The sequence below is a fragment of the Ranitomeya variabilis genome, chromosome 1 (genome assembly GCF_051348905.1).
Source record: "Ranitomeya variabilis isolate aRanVar5 chromosome 1, aRanVar5.hap1, whole genome shotgun sequence".
Lineage (NCBI taxonomy): Eukaryota > Metazoa > Chordata > Amphibia > Anura > Dendrobatidae > Ranitomeya > Ranitomeya variabilis.
This window is the reverse complement of record NC_135232.1, coordinates 787396038-787411973: the sequence shown is the minus strand read 5'-3', so window position 1 is coordinate 787411973 and position 15936 is coordinate 787396038. Positions and strand designations below refer to the sequence as shown.

Here is a 15936-nt window from a genome sequence, read left to right as displayed (position 1 = left end):
ACACAAGCTGAAAGGGCAATATTACTCTCCCACTGTTTTTTTATGTATTTTTTTTTTTCAGGGAGACTTTAGAAACCAAATAATATTAAAAAAAGCAAAAAAATAAATAGGCTTTCTATGGCCCACAATTAGAGAGAGAGAGGTGGCACACCCAGGAGTCAAGACTGGCACACAAGCTGAAAGGGCAATATTACTCTCCCACTGTTTTTTTATGTACTTTTTTTTTTTTCAGGGAGACTTTAGAAACCAAATAATATTAAAAAAAGCAAAAAAATAAATAGGCTTTCTATGGCCCACAATTAGAGAGAGAGGTGGCACACCCAGGAGTCAAGACTGGCACACAAGCTGAAAGGGCAATATTACTCTCCCACTGTTTTTTTATGTATTTTTTTTTTTCAGGGAGACTTTAGAAACCAAATAATATTAAAAAAAGCAAAAAAATAAATAGGCTTTCTATGGCCCACAATTAGAGAGAGAGAGGTGGCACACCCAGGAGTCAAGACTGGCACACAAGCTGAAAGGGCAATATTACTCTCCCACTGTTTTTTTATGTATTTTTTTTTTCAGGGAGACTTTAGAAACCAAATAATATTAAACAAAGCAAAAAAATGAATAGGCTTTCTATGGCCCACAATTAGAGAGAGAGAGGTGGCACACCCAGGAGTCAAGACTGGCACACAAGCTGAAAGGGCAATATTACTCTCCCACTGTTTTTTTATGTATTTTTTTTTTTCAGGGAGACTTTAGAAACCAAATAATATTAAACAAAGCAAAAAAATAAATAGGCTTTCTATGGCCCACAATTAGAGAGAGAGAGGTGGCACACCCAGGAGTCAAGACTGGCACACAAGCTGAAAGGGCAATATTACTCTCCCACTGTTTTTTTATGTATTTTTTTTTTTTTCAGGGAGACTTTAGAAACCAAATAATATTAAAAAAAGCAAAAAAATAAATAGGCTTTCTATGGTCCACAATTAGAGAGAGAGAGGTGGCACACCCAGGAGTCAAGACTGGCACACAAGCTGAAAGGGCAATATTACTCTCCCACTGTTTTTTTATGTATTTTTTTTTTTCACGGAGACTTTAGAAACCCAATAATATTAAAAAAAACAAAAAAATAAATAGGCTTTGTATGGCCCACTGAATGAGAGATGGCACACACAGGAGTGGCACACAAGCCCTGACTGAGGCCAATATTTTTCTCCCACTGATTGATGTAGTGTTTTTGTGTTGAGGTAGATTTTAGAACACAAATCAAGGAAAAAAATAAATAGGCTTTCTATGGCCCACTCAGTGAGAGATGGCACACACAGGGATGGCACTGTAGCAGAAATGCCAATCTTAATCTTCCACAAAAAAAAAAAAAAAAAACAGGGACTGTCCTACAATTACTATCTCCCTGCAGTAATGTAAGCCAGGTATGGCAGGCAGCAATAGGAGTGGACTGATGCACAAATTAAATAAAAAGTGTGGACAAACAAAAAAGATAGCTGTGCAGAAAGGAAGGAACAAGAGGATATGTGCTTTGAAAAAAGCAGTTGGTTTGCACAGTGGCGTACACACAGCAATACAGCTATCACGGAGCCTTCTAGGGCAGCCCAATGAGCTACAGCGCTGAGGGAAAAAAAAAAATGTAGCTTCCAGTGTCCCTGCACACCGAAGGTGGTGTTGGACAGTGGAAATCGCTACAGCACAAGCGGTTTGGTGGTTACTGGACCCTGCCTAACGCTATCCCTGCTTCTGACGAAGCGGCAGCAACCTCTCCCTAAGCTCAGATCAGCAGCAGTAAGATGGCGGTCGGCGGGAACGCCCCTTTATAGCCCCTGTGACGCCGCAGACAGCAAGCCAATCACTGCAATGCCCTTCTCTAAGATGGTGGGGACCAGGACCTATGTCATCACGCTGCCCACACTCTGCGTTCACCTTCATTGGCTGAGAAATGGCGCTTTTCGCGTCATTGAAACGCGACTTTGGCGCGAAAGTCGCGTACCGCATGGCCGACAAGCACAGGGGTCGGATCGGGTTTCATGAGACGCCGACTTAGCCAAAAGTCGGCGACTTTTGAAAATGAACGACCCGTTTCGCTCAACCCTAGTGTTCTTGTAAAAAATGTCTTGGGGACGTCAAGGCATTGCTGGGCCAGATATTGTTTTTAAGAGTTTTGCCATCATAAAAATTAGAAAGAGAATCCATGGGGAGCTTCGACCATAAATTATATGAGTCCTCGAAATTAGGGTTGACTAAATAAGGAATGACTGCGATAGGAGTTAAGGATGATGGGAATGATTCTGATGGCAGTTCGTTCAAAACAGAACGTCTAGTATGTAGGGTAGCTAAAGTTATTTCATCCAGCCCCAACGAAGCCGGTGGTTTTGAACGCAACCATAAGAATGGAATTCCCCCATTGTCCAACAGAGCCACATCTATCATGTCTAATATGCCTCTCTCAAGGCCAATTGTAATTCTCAACCATCTACTTAAATGTATGGCTTTATAATAGGTATAAGGGTCAGGTACTCCCAAACCACCACACAAGATGGGGTATGTCAATAGTTTGAAAGGTAGCCTAGCAGGTTTATTTTTCCATATAAATTTGGAAATTAAAGACCTTATATTTTTGAAAAAAGTGAGGGGGAGACGAATGGGTACCATACTCATACAGTACAATAATATAGGCATGAGGTAAGTTTTAAACACGTTGATACGTCCTATCCACGATAAAGTAGGTAAATTATACGATTTTATCAACATATCTAGTTTTTTTTAGTAAGGGTGAAAAATTAGAACCGAATAAGTCCATGGGGTCCCTCGTAATCCAGACACCTAAATATTTTATAGAGGATGTGGACCAAGAGAAGGGGGTTAGTTTACGCAAATTAGATAGTTGAAAGTCCGATAAGGTAATATTGAGGACTTCCGATTTAGAATTATTAATTTTGAAATTTGATAACTTACTGAAATGATTAAGTATATTGAGGATAATGGGAAATGCTTTAAAAGGATTGGAAATAAGGAAGAGCAGGTCATCTGCAAATGCCAGTGTTTTTATTTCCAGTCTACCTATCTGTAAACCTTGAACTTGGTCCTCTTGTCTAATTCTTTGCATTAGCGTTTCGATAACTAATATAAACAAAGAAGGGGATAAGGGGCATCCCTGCCTGGTACCGTTACTAATATTAAAAACATAAGATAAAACACCATTCAGCCGGACTCTGGCAGTGGGAAAGGAGTACAAGGAAAAGACCGCTGTAATAAACTGAGAAGGAAAGCCAAATCTATACAAGACTCTCTCCATGTATCTCCAGCTCACTCTATCAAACGCCTTCTCGGCATCGGTAGATAGGAGAGTCAACGGTAAATTCCACTTTCTAGCATATATTATAGATTGGAGAACTTTAGGTCAATTATCCTTGCCCTCTCTTCCTCGTATGAAACCCGCCTGGTCCGAATGAATCAATTTTTGGGAGTATGTTGCTTAGCCTAGTCGCCAAGAGTTTTGCCCACAGCTTAGTGTCTGTGTTGAGGAGAGATATAGGCCTATAGCTAGAGCAGAGATTGGGATCTTTACCCTCTTTTGGCAGCACTGTGATAAAAGCTTCTAAGGCTTGTTTCGGGAGGGGTTCCCCCGCCAGAAAAGAATTAAATAATGTTACTATATGGGGTAGTAGGGATTTTATTAGTTTTTTATAATAAATGATGGGGAGTCCATCAGGGCCCGGGGCCTTCCCATTGGGAATGCTAGATAAAATTTCCAATACCTCTTCAGGAGCAATTGGGGCCGTTAAAGATGAAATGTCATCTGAAGATCATGAGGGGAGTCTCAGAGAGGAGAGGAAGGTGTCTATTGTTTCCAAGGCTGTCCCGGGCTCTCCCATGTCCTCCGGTACATCTAGATTATAAAGAGTCTCATAAAAATGTTTGAACTCTTTAGCAATGTCTTTGGTCTCAGAAACCATTGGACCATTCGAACCTTTTAATTGTGTGATGAAAGTACGCCCACTACACTTTCTCAGGAGAGAAGTCATGAGTTTACTCCCTCTATTGCCATGAAGGTAAAACTGCTGTTGGCTTCTCATATAAATCTTAGCTGAATGTATGTTCAGAAGATCTTTCAGGGATCTTCTAAGTGAAGTGAGCTCTGTCTGAGCTTTATCTGTCTGAGAGCGTTTGTGCATCTTTTCCACAGAATTAATCTGGTGTAAAATAGCCATTATTTCTTTGGACCTTTCTTTTTTCAAATATGAGCCCAAGGCTATAAATTCTCCTCTTAGGACAGCTTTATGTGTCTCCCAAACCAAAGGCATGGGAGTGCCCGGAAGACAGTTCTCTTTAAAGAAAAGATTGATGGAAGTTGAAAACTTAGTCACATAGGAACTAGATCCTAGCAGAGTTTCGTTTAGCGTCCAAGTATATGGAGTAAGAGGGAGTGATTTAATGTTCATCTCTAAGAAAATCGGGGCGTGATCTGAAAGGGATATAATGTCTATTTTTGCAGATTTCACCAGGTGGAGGTGACAAGATTGCGTTAAGAAGTAGTCTAGTCTATGATAATTATTATGAGGTGGGGAAAAGAAAGTGAAGTCCTTAGTCGTCGGGTATAGCGTTCTCCATGGGTCGATTAATTTTAAAGATTGTAGGGTGATATGTAATTTCCTTAGTGCTTTTTGTGAAATAGAAGATTTCCCTGAGGAGGAATCTATCGCTGGATTGAAAGTAGCATTGAAGTCCCCTCCTAGTATTATAATCCCTTCTTTGAATAGTCTAAGGGTATTCAATACTTGGCATAACCAACCAATTTGATTTTGATTTGGGGCGTAAATGTTACAAAGGGTAACTTTTGTGTTGGCTAAAAGCCCTTTTATCATTATATATCTCCCATCAGCATCTGACAAGGTATCTTTCAAGGTAAAAGGAACATTTCTTTTGAATGCTATACTGACTCCTCTTGAGGCAGTGGTACCAGTATTATGATACCATATAGGGAATTGTGTTCTTGACGTATCAGGGGTCCTATCTTTCTTAAAATGGGTTTCCTGAAAAAATGCAATACTAGAATTTTTAGATTGTAGAAATATCATCAGTTGCCCTCTTTTCCTTGGCGAGCGCATGCCCTTCACATTATATGAGGCCACCACTAAGGTGGCTGATTTTGAATGACTACCGGTCATGAGTTGTAAAAGAAAACAAGAGGACATCTGCACACGCGTACTGAACTAACAAAATAGTCATAACTGTAATAAAAACAGTATGGGGGAAAAAGTATAACATATAAACATCAAAAATCCCATCCGTGGCGGAGGCTAGGGCCAAGAACATCCTCCTAGAACAGACAGGACAGTCCATTTGTAGGCGCACAAGCGGTTAACAGGATATCAACATTTACTACCAATAAAATCTAAAATAAAGACAATGAAAAGGAAAAAATTCCAATGACTGATCGAACCTTAATCTATACCCGATCTGGTCACATCAGAGAGATCGGGTCTATCCGTCGATCGAAGATGAAGGGCAAAGGTGGAACATAAGCATCTCAAGGAGGTGGTTTCTTTTTATTTCCAGACTTGCCTTGTTTCGGAGACGCAAGTCTCTTGGCTGGAGACCATTCACCATGATCCAACAAAGGGCGGAGACTGGAGGGAACATTTAGCGTCATATCCAGAGGCAACCAGGAAGGGACATCCACTGCTTCAATATTGAATGTAGACCAGACTTTGGTGAGGTCATCTGGGTGGCAGATTACAACTTGCTTTCCTCCTCCATGTATAGCCAGGCCAAAGGGGAATAGCCATTTGTATAATATCTTGTTCATACGTAATGTGTCAAGAAGAGGTTTCAGAACCCTTTGTTTGGCAAGAGTCGATGGTGCCAGGTCTTGATGAAGCTGGATGGATGATCCTTCGTAGGATAAATTTTTATTGTCTCTGGAAGCATTTAAAATTGCCGAGGTATCTAAGTAGTTCAGGAGACCACATATCACATCCCTTGCGGGGTCTGTGGGTTTAGGCTTAGGCCTGAGCGAGCGGTGAATCCTCTCAATGACCATTTGATCACATCGTTCCTGAGGCAGTAGAGAAGCAAATATTTCCCTAGCTGATTTTTCAAGTATCTCGTTAGAGACACTTTCAGGTATCCCTTTAATTCTGATATTTTTTCTGCGGCTCCGGTTTTCTTGGTCCTCTATAGATAGAGATACTATGTTTAATTGAGACTTGTGGAAGTCCAGATGGTCTTTAATTTTGTTAGAGTGACTTATGAGAGAAGACTGAGTGGCTTCTAGGGACTCAACTCTATTGCCAATTTGTTGAATATCTTCTCGTAGGCCGGAAACTTCCGCAATCAGTGGTTTCATTGCTTGAATTAATGCCTTTTTAAGGAAACATTTTGAAATTCCTCCAGATTCCATCTGTGTGGTGTCACTGCCTGAAGCCTCATCACTGGAATCTAAGTCGTCGACAGGGTCATCCATTTTGGCATTGGAGTGGGAGATCCTGTGAGCAGACCGAGTTAGTGAAGGTTTATGTTTCAAGAATTTCTCCATAGCGCTTTGTTTGTCTTGTTTAGTAGTAGAGAGAGAAGATTTGCGGCGCTCTTTATGAATTTTAACCATTCTATCTAAATATAGCGCTCGATTTGAAGATCACCACCTGTGCGCCAGAATCATGTTTAGGTCATCATATCTGAAATTGTAGTTGAACATTGTCACAGTTTGAATAAAGAAAAAAAAATTGACACTAGGTCGTCTATAGAGACCAGTTAGGAGGAAGAATAGAGTGTAGATCCTTTATGCCACCATTAGATGGCAGAGTAGTACCAAAAATTAGTTTCTCTATTATTGGCTACTGTGGGTTGTATTCATGGAGGAGGCTTTCATCACTATCAATGTGTGAAGTGATATATAGTAGTTCAAGCAGTAGGTGTCGCTCTTGTTCTAGATTAAGTATATGTTGTGTGTCCAATAAAAAAGAAATAAAAAAAAGGAAAAAAGAAAAGAGAAAAACTAAATAAAATAAAATTAAAGATGACTTGAGCACAGGGGTTCAAAATAGAGGACAGTAAGTCTCAGTAGATTTAGATGTGACTGACTCGGTTGTATAGTAGTGAACAGTTCAGACAACCGTGGCTGGGCTTATTACAGAGAAAAGTTCTCAGCTTATGGGACACCTATGTGTGGAGGAAGGAACCACTCTCCAAGGTGCCCCTCTTTCCCCCACAAGATGATGTTGTTGTTGTTGGGGTCTGACGTGTTGAGACCCTTCCTGGTTATTGCGCAGCAGCCCAGTGCTCCGGCAGCTGCAGGAGGGGAGGGGAAGACGGCGCCGACCCCACAGAAGGACTGAGGTGATGACCGGGATATGGAGAGTGCCACACCATTCGCCGCCCCCCCCCAGGCACCAGCAGGAGGGAAGGCCCAGTAGAGAGTGGTGAGGTGGAAGCGGCGTTAGTCAGGCTAAAAGGGACCTCTCTCTGCGCCCTGTGAGGGATCCAAGATGGCGCCGCACTCGGCGGGAAATCCCCAGGACCGTCTCCTCCCCCACCAAGTCGCGCCGTCTCACCGAGGCAATTACTGGGCCTAGAGGGGTTCAGAGCATCGCTGTGGACGATGAACCCACCCAGCGGTTTTGCTGACAGGCGCTTCTGGTCTCTTCGGCAGGTGCCCCGGGCAGGAAGCAGGGAGCAGCGGGCGGGCCGCAGCAGCGACGGGTCCGCACACCGCAGCGGGCCGCAGGGATCACCAGACCCCAGGGGACTCCAACGCAGGCAGGTGGTGAGTTGTGTAGGTGGTAAGTTGGAGTGAGGGAGTGTGTCTGGGAAAGGGGCAGCTCGTACCTCCCTGAAGTCGCCGGAGCCCGCCGCGTCCCGGGTCTGCAAGCCGTCCAAGATGGCGTCTCCTCTAACCCCTCTCTCCCTCTCCTCCGAGGCCTGCGGGACCCACGCTGAGATGGGGCGCACCACTTGTTGCCAGTTCCTTCTTGGGTCAGTCGCGATGCTATCCTCCGTCTGGGGAGCTATTAGTGACTCTGTGGGGCCAACAAATTCGGTGAGAATCTAGAGCCAGGCAGGAGCTCCCGAGAAGTGCGACTGTTCCCTCTTGCAGCTAGGCCACGCCCCCCCATAAACGATTATTTAAGCAGTGGCAGGAACAAGAACTAAAAGAGCCACCTTGACAGAATGCAGCATTAGTCCTGCACAAGGTGGCTCTTTAAGGCTACTTTCACACTAGCGTCGGTACGGGGCTATGTTGTGAGATAAATGCACAACGGGGGCAGCGGATGCAGTTTTTCAATGCATCTGCTGCCCCATTGTAATGTCCGGGGAGGAGGGGGCGGAGTTTCGGCCGCGCATGCGCGGTCGAAAATGGCGGACGCGACACACAAAAAAACGTTACATGGAACGTTTTTTGTGCCGACGGTCCGCCAAAACACGACGCAATGTGGCCATACGTCGCAATGCGTCGCTAATGCAAGTCTATGGAGAAAAAACACATCCTGCAGGCAACTTTGCAGGATGCGTTTTTTCTCCAAAATGACGCATTGCAACGTACGTCACACAATGCAAGTACGAAAGTAGCCTTAGTTACAAACGCCTGGGGGGGTGACAGGTTCCCTTTAAACCAACACACAACTCAACTCAACACAACAAAGCCATTGATTTTGTATTGTTATGTGTTGCATTACACTTTTCCATATTGAGATATCTTTATATCTTTCTGCATGGTGATATCTTTGACATTTGAAGAACTGCTACATCTGTATATTATTTACTTTATATCAGCTATCCCCTTCACGTAGCAGCCCATTTTCGTGTTTTCGCTTTTTTATTCCTCCCTTTCTTTCCAGAGCCATAACTTTCTTATTTTTGTGTCCACATAGACATACTGTATGAGGGCTTGTTTTTTTGCAGGACTAGTTGTACTTTTGAATGACACTGTTCATTTTAACGCATAGTGTACTCGAAAACTGGAAAAACATTGTAAGTGCGGTGAAATTGTGAAAAAAAAAAAACACAATTCTGACATTGTTTGGGAGTTGTTTTTACCATGTAAAGTAAGCTGCGGAGACACCATCATGTATTTCTCAACGCAAGCAATGAATAGCCAGGCCTTTCTCCGGGAAGGAACAACCACGGGAAGGGCAGCATCCAATAAAGGAGAATATCCAATAAAGGAAGACCACCTATGCCAAGCATGGTATCCATCCACAAACAGCTGTTTCGGGGTTTTTGCCCCTCATCAGGCAGTGTTCTGGATCACTGCGTTGAGAAACACGTGATGGTGTCTCCGCAGTGTTGGATGTTTTGGTCTCCCCGAGGTCATTCACTTGTTTTTACCATGTACATAAAAATTACCATGAAATACGATTCTCCTCATCAATGTGATTACGGTGAAACCAAACATGACAATTGTTTTATTATTTTAGTGTTGAAAAAAAAAATCTGAAGTTTCCAAAAATACATTTTTGAAGTTGTGTCGCCATTATCGGAGACCCGTAATATTTTTAATTTTTTGGACGATGGAGCTGTATTATGGCTTATTTTTTGTAGGGTGAGACAACATTTTAATTAGTAATATTTTGGGATAGATGTGACTTTTTGATAGCTTGTTACAGCATTTTTTGTGGAATTGTGATGACCAAAAAACCATAATTTTGTCATTATTGAATTTTTTCCATTTACAGTGTTTGCCAATCGGGTTAATTGTTTTTATATTTTGATAGTTCGGACTTTTCTGAATGAGGTGATATGAAATATGTGTATTTTTATATATATATATATATATATATATATATATATATATATATATCTTAATTTTCACTAAGGGGAGCGGGGGTGATTTTAACTTTTATTTAGTTTTGTATTTGTTTTTCAGAACTTTTTTTAACACTTTAATGATTTTGCTAAGTTTGAAGATGCGAACGTCCGCATTGCTGCATGTAGCAGAAATCACAGTCTTCTTTGAAGCTTGGCCACAGGCAGAGTTTCAAAGGAGTCATTAGCTGATCTCCAGCTGTCATGACAGCCCATTAGCAACCCACTATCATGTCTCGGGCACGCCGATGGGCAGAAGGATACTCGTGCTTGTTGGCATGAGTTAAATGCCGCTATCAGAGATTGACAGCGGCATTTAGAAGGTTAAAAATCATGGGCGGAACTCTACGATTGTTAGCTGCAGGTCCTGGCTGTAATGCACAGCCATCGCCTGCCGGGTATGGGGTTGGCTCGCTGGCGTGAGCCCTCTCCGTACACTTGCTTCCGACTTGCGCCATAAATATACAGCGCATGTCAGGAATGGATTAAAATACTAATATTTGAATTTTGGAATTTTCAGACAACAAAGTTCAACAAGAAAGAAAATGTTAAAACTTGAATGTAAGCGTTCTCATATATAAGTTATACATATTCCTGTATTTCAGCTAACCATTCATCCGTGTCTACCAAAACATCCACAGAACCCAACTCTACAACACATTCCACTACCAAAACTACTTCTAATACTACAACTTCTACAGGTAAGACTTAAAAGTGCATTAGATACATAGTTTTAAACATAACCTTCCAAATAAAGGAGAGGAAAAAATATTGAAATGTTGTCATTGCTTTTGCTTCTATTCTTTGTTTAGTTTTGTGTGTTGCACCTTTTTTTGGTTTGCAACCAATTCATTATTCTATTTGCACCTTTTTTTTTTAGTCTATTTTATATGTGGTCATCTGTTTGTTTTTTTTAGCTTTGTGGGCAGAGTTTAGTGATTTTCCAGATGTTTTTGCTTGATTTATTAATTGTGAATTCTTAAAAATTGCTAAATATGGCGCAACTCTATTACACTATGTTCCAAATTATTATGCAAATTACCTTTTTATCAGATTTTCCTAAATGGTCGGTGCAAATGACAGTCAGTCTAATAAAAGTCATCACCCGTTTGATTATACATCGAATTTTATTGAAGAAACCTCCCAATGATAACAGTATAATCTCCAAAATGAATAAAAACTCAAAATGCACTGTTCCAAATTATTTTGCACAGTAGAATTTCTAAACATTTGATATATTTTAAAGAACTGAAAATGCTCGTTTGTGGAATTTGCAGCATTAGGAGGTCACATTCACTGAACAAAAAAGGTATTTAACGCCAAAACATCCCAACGGGCCAAGTTACATGTTAACATAGGACCCTTCTTTGATGTCACCTTCACAATTCTTGCATCCATTGAACTTGTGAGTTTTTGGAGAGTTTCTGCTTGTATTTCTTTGCATGAAGTTGGAATAGCCTCCAAGAGCTGCTGTTTGGATGTGAACTGCCTCCCACCCTCATAGATCTTTTGCTTGATGATCCTCTAAAGGTTTTCTATAGGGTTGAGGTCAGGGGAAGATGGTGGCCACACCATGAGTTTATCTCCTTTTATGCCCATAGCAGCCAATGACTCAGAGGTATTCTTTGCAGCATGAGATGGGGCATTGTCAGCATGAAGATGATTTTGCTCCTGAAGGCACGTTTCTGCTTTTTAGACCATAGAAGAAAGTTGTCAGTCAGAAACTCTATATACTTTGCAGAGGTCATTTTCACACCTTCAGGAACCTTAAAGGGCCTTACCAGCTGTTTCCCATGATTCTGGCCCAAAACATGACTCCTCCACCTCCTCGCTGACGTTGCAGCCTTGTTGGGACATGGTGGCCATCCACCAACCATCCACTACTCCATCCATCTGGACCATCCAGGGTTGCTCAACACTTATCAGTAAACAAGACTGTTTGGAAATTAGTCTTCATGTATGTGTGGGCCCAATACAACCATTTCTGCTTGTGAACACTGTTTAAGGGTGGCCGAATAGTAGGTTTATGCACCACAGCAAGCCTTTGAAGGAGTCTACACCTTGAGGTTCGAGGGACTCCAGAGGCACCAGCAGCTTCAAATATCTGTTTGCTGCTTTGTAATGGCTTTTTAGCAGCTGCTCTCTTAATCCGATGTACTTGCCGGGCAGAAATCTTTCTCATTATGCCTTTATCAGCACAAACACATTTGTGCTCAGATACAGCCACAAATCTCTTAACAGTACGATGATCACGCTTATGTTTTTGGAAAATTTCTAATGTTTTCATCCCTTCACCAAGGCATTGCACTATTTGATGCTTTTCAGCAGCAGAGAGATCCTTTTTCTTTCCCATGTTACTTGAAAACTGTGACCTGCTTAATAATGTGGAACATCATTTTTAAGTAGTTTTCCTTTATTTAGAATCACCTGTAAAACCAATTATCACATGTGTTTAAGATTGATTTCAATGATCCATTGAGCCCTGAGACAAAATACCATCCACGAGTTTATTTGAAAAACAAAACAATTAAATCTTTATGACACTTAAATCCAATTTGCATAATAATTTGGAACACAGTGTATATCCCCCTCCTCCTTTCAATGTATTATTTACTCTGCCAGTTTTCTGGCACAATTTGTGTGTTATTTTGAAAACCCGCAAAAACAATTAAAGAGAGGAAAAAAGACCACATTTTGACTGCAAAATTCATGAACTGCGTGCACCATTTTAAAGAATTTGGTGCCAAAAAAGGAAAGTGATTTAAAATAATGCAAATGAAGAATTGGAGCCAGCATAGCTCGCTGTTAGCTGCAAACTAGGACCGTACTGTCAGAACCTGTCTGGCATCTTAATTTCTACATTAGAATTGACATAGGAGAGAGTTTCCTGTGTCGGCAAATGACCATGAAGGGAGCTGGCTGCCTGGATCATAAATATCCATGCAGTAGACACCAACTACAATTGTATTGTAAATTCCTGTGAACTATATTGCAGGAAAAATAGAACACGTGTGACAAGTTCGCCCTCTTTCTATGATTTGAAAACTACCTCTTTATTGTTGAGTCTTGGAGAACTGATCAGTGAACCAATTAAGAGCAGTGCTGTCAGTTGCACTATATATGTTTGACATTTGCATCTATGTGAAATCTGTCAGCAAGATCAACACACTGAACCAAACAAAATACAGTGAGGAAGATTAATATTTGATATACTGTCAATTTTGCAAGTTCTCCCACCTACAAAGAGAGGTCTGTATTTTTTATTGTAGGTACACTTCAACTGTGAGATTCAGAATCTTAAAAAAAATTGATACAATCACATTGTTTGATTTTTATGTATACATTTTATTTTAATGCAATAAAATGTCTGTATACATTTTATTGCATGAACTAAGTCTTCAATACAATAGAAAAACAGGACTTAATATTTGCTACAGAAATCTTTGTTTTCAGTCACAGAGATCAGACATTTCCTGTAGTTCTTGACCAAGTTAGGCTAGTTTCACATTTGCGTTAGAATCCGCAGCGTTTAATCCGCATCCGCAAGTGCTGGAAAAAACGCATATAAACGCGTACAAACGCGGCTTTTTTTAGACACATGCGGAAACGCATGCGGTTAAAAAAACACCGTGTTTGCATGCTTTTCCATGCTTTTTTTTCTGCGTTTGTGTTTTTGGTGCGCATGGTGACAAATTTTACAGGAGAAAAATCTAGATAAACAGACACCGCCAATGTGACTACAGAGGGCGTGTATTATGGGATCTCTATATATAGACCATAGGACTGCTGAAATCTTAACAGTGTGCTACTGTTTCCTGTGCTATGATGGATCTTCGCATGGAGAACTTTTATTTCAACCTGGATTTAAGCATCAAGCTGTTTCTTGTCTGTGCATTTGCTTGGGAGCAAGACAGAAATCGCGAAAGATGGAGAAGGAGATGGCGTAGGCGTTTTTGGAGACACCCCATTATTGCATTACGTGAGAGACGTGGGGCCTATCACACGCTGTATGGCGGGCTTAATGCCAACCCGGACAAATTCCCGGAATACACAAGGATGTCGCAAGACTCGTTCCGGGATTTGCTTGCTCGTGTTCAAGGAGCCATACGGAGACAGGACCCCCAGCTCCGTAGAGCGATTCCACCCGAGGAACATCTGCTGGTTACATTAAGGTACGTAAGAAATGTAAACCAATGGCAGTGCTAATTTTGGGTGTACTAACATGTTTGTTTTTTTTGTTTGGTATTTTCCTTTCTGTCTTTAGCATAACCACACCTTAAATAGAACTGATTGTAATTTTTCTTAATTAATTATTTTCTTCCAGATTTCTGGCAACCGGAGAGAGTTTATCATCCCTCAATTTCCAATACCGGCTTGGAATATCCACCCTGTCAGGAACAGTTGTGGACACCTGCCGGGCTTTGTGGAACGTACTCCGGGATGAGTTTATACCCCTACCCACCTTGGACATGTGGATTGGAATTGCGGAAAAGTTCTGGAGTGTGTGTGATTTCCCCAACTGTTTGGGAGCAGTGGATGGAAAGCACATCCGCATTCTCAAACCAGCCAGAACAGGATCGGAGTACTTCAACTGTAAAAAATATTTTTCTGTTGTGCTCATGGCAATAGCTGATGCGGACTGTCACTTCATCGCCGTGGACATTGGAGCTTTTGGCCATGGCAACAATTCCCAGATTTTCAAGAACTCGGATATGGGCCGCCATGTGTATGGCAAAAATTTTAATTTTCCATGGTCACAACCTCTCCCCAACACTCAAGGTCCACCAATGCCATTTGTTATGGTTGGTGATGAGGCCTTTCAGATGTGCGAAAACCTACTGAAGCCATATTCCAGTCGTGACTTGAACCACACTAAAAGGATCTTTAACTAAAGACTGACCAGGGCACGAAGAACTGTAGAGTGTACCTTTGGGATTCTAGTCTCAAAATGGCGCATTCTTGCATCAGCCATATATCTAAAAATGGAGACAGATGACGAGGTGGTCAAAGCCACAATTGTGGCTCTGCACAATTACATTATGGCTAAGGAGTGGCCCAACATTGAACTGGATGAACCAGTTGCACACACACTGGCCCGATTACCAGCATCACCCGCTGCGGTCAACAGCTGAAGTTGGCCACATGCGGGACCAATTTGCTGCCTTTTTTGATTCGGATATTGGATGTGTGTCATGGCAGGACAATGTTGTGTAAATATCCTGTTGTTATTTTATCTGTATCAGTTATTTTCTTACATGTTACAAATGTTTCTCGTTAATAAACTTTTTTTGGTTGTCTTGACCGTGTCTCATATGTATTTCCTCTATAAACCGAGGTTGTCCTCACACTAGCAGTATTTGGTCTGTATTTATTATCAGTATTTGTAATCCAAAACCAGGAGTGGGTGATGAAGGCTGAAGTGCTAGATATGCTAATATTATACTTTTCCTCTAATAGTTCCACTCCTTGTTTTGGCTTACAAATACCAATATAAAATAGTGACCACATACTGCTGGTTTGACGGCAGCCATGTGGTTTTAGTGATAAGGTTGTTGACGTCATTGCGTCCTGATTCTGTTCTGCTATGCAGTATCCATTGGACACAGACTGAAGAGACAATGGCTGTCATACAAAACAGATCTATACTCATCTAGTCAGGTGTCAGAAATAATTAATTCATGATGCACATATAACAGCCTCATGAATTCACTATTTCTGACACATGTGCAGGTGAGCATAGATATGCCGTGTATGACCGCCATTGTCCCTTGAGTTTGTGTGAAATAGATTATGTACACAGAAGAGAAAAAGGAGGCTATACAATGCACTTCTCTACTCACCAGGTCAGGCGTCCCAACTAATGAGCTTTTGGACACCTGACCTGTAGAGTATAGTTTTGCATGGTATTGCCACCATTTTCTCTTCAGTCTGCAACACTAGTCACAGACTAAGCAGAATTTTTTGGTCCCCTCATAGCTCTATACTAAATACACACAAAGTCTTGTACTTGCTAACTACTGGAGCTATGATGTGGCCAAAAAATAAAGTGTGTGGCGAAGTTTTTTATTTGGCGCATGGTGTGTGTTGCCGGTGGCGAAAGACACAATAAACCAAACATAATTGGGGCAAAAA

General features: G+C 41.5%; 1 protein-coding gene across 1 annotated transcript in view; it reads left to right on the top strand.

The window, feature by feature from the left end:
* The window catches only part of CIST1 (colon, intestine and stomach enriched 1), a 233774-nt gene that overhangs the window by 139904 nt on the left and 77934 nt on the right, over positions 1–15936 (top strand). Inside the window, exon 3 of the mRNA XM_077272939.1 lies at positions 10410–10505. Within this exon, the coding sequence (XP_077129054.1) occupies positions 10410–10505 (96 nt within the window). The remainder of the gene's footprint in view (positions 1–10409; positions 10506–15936) is intronic.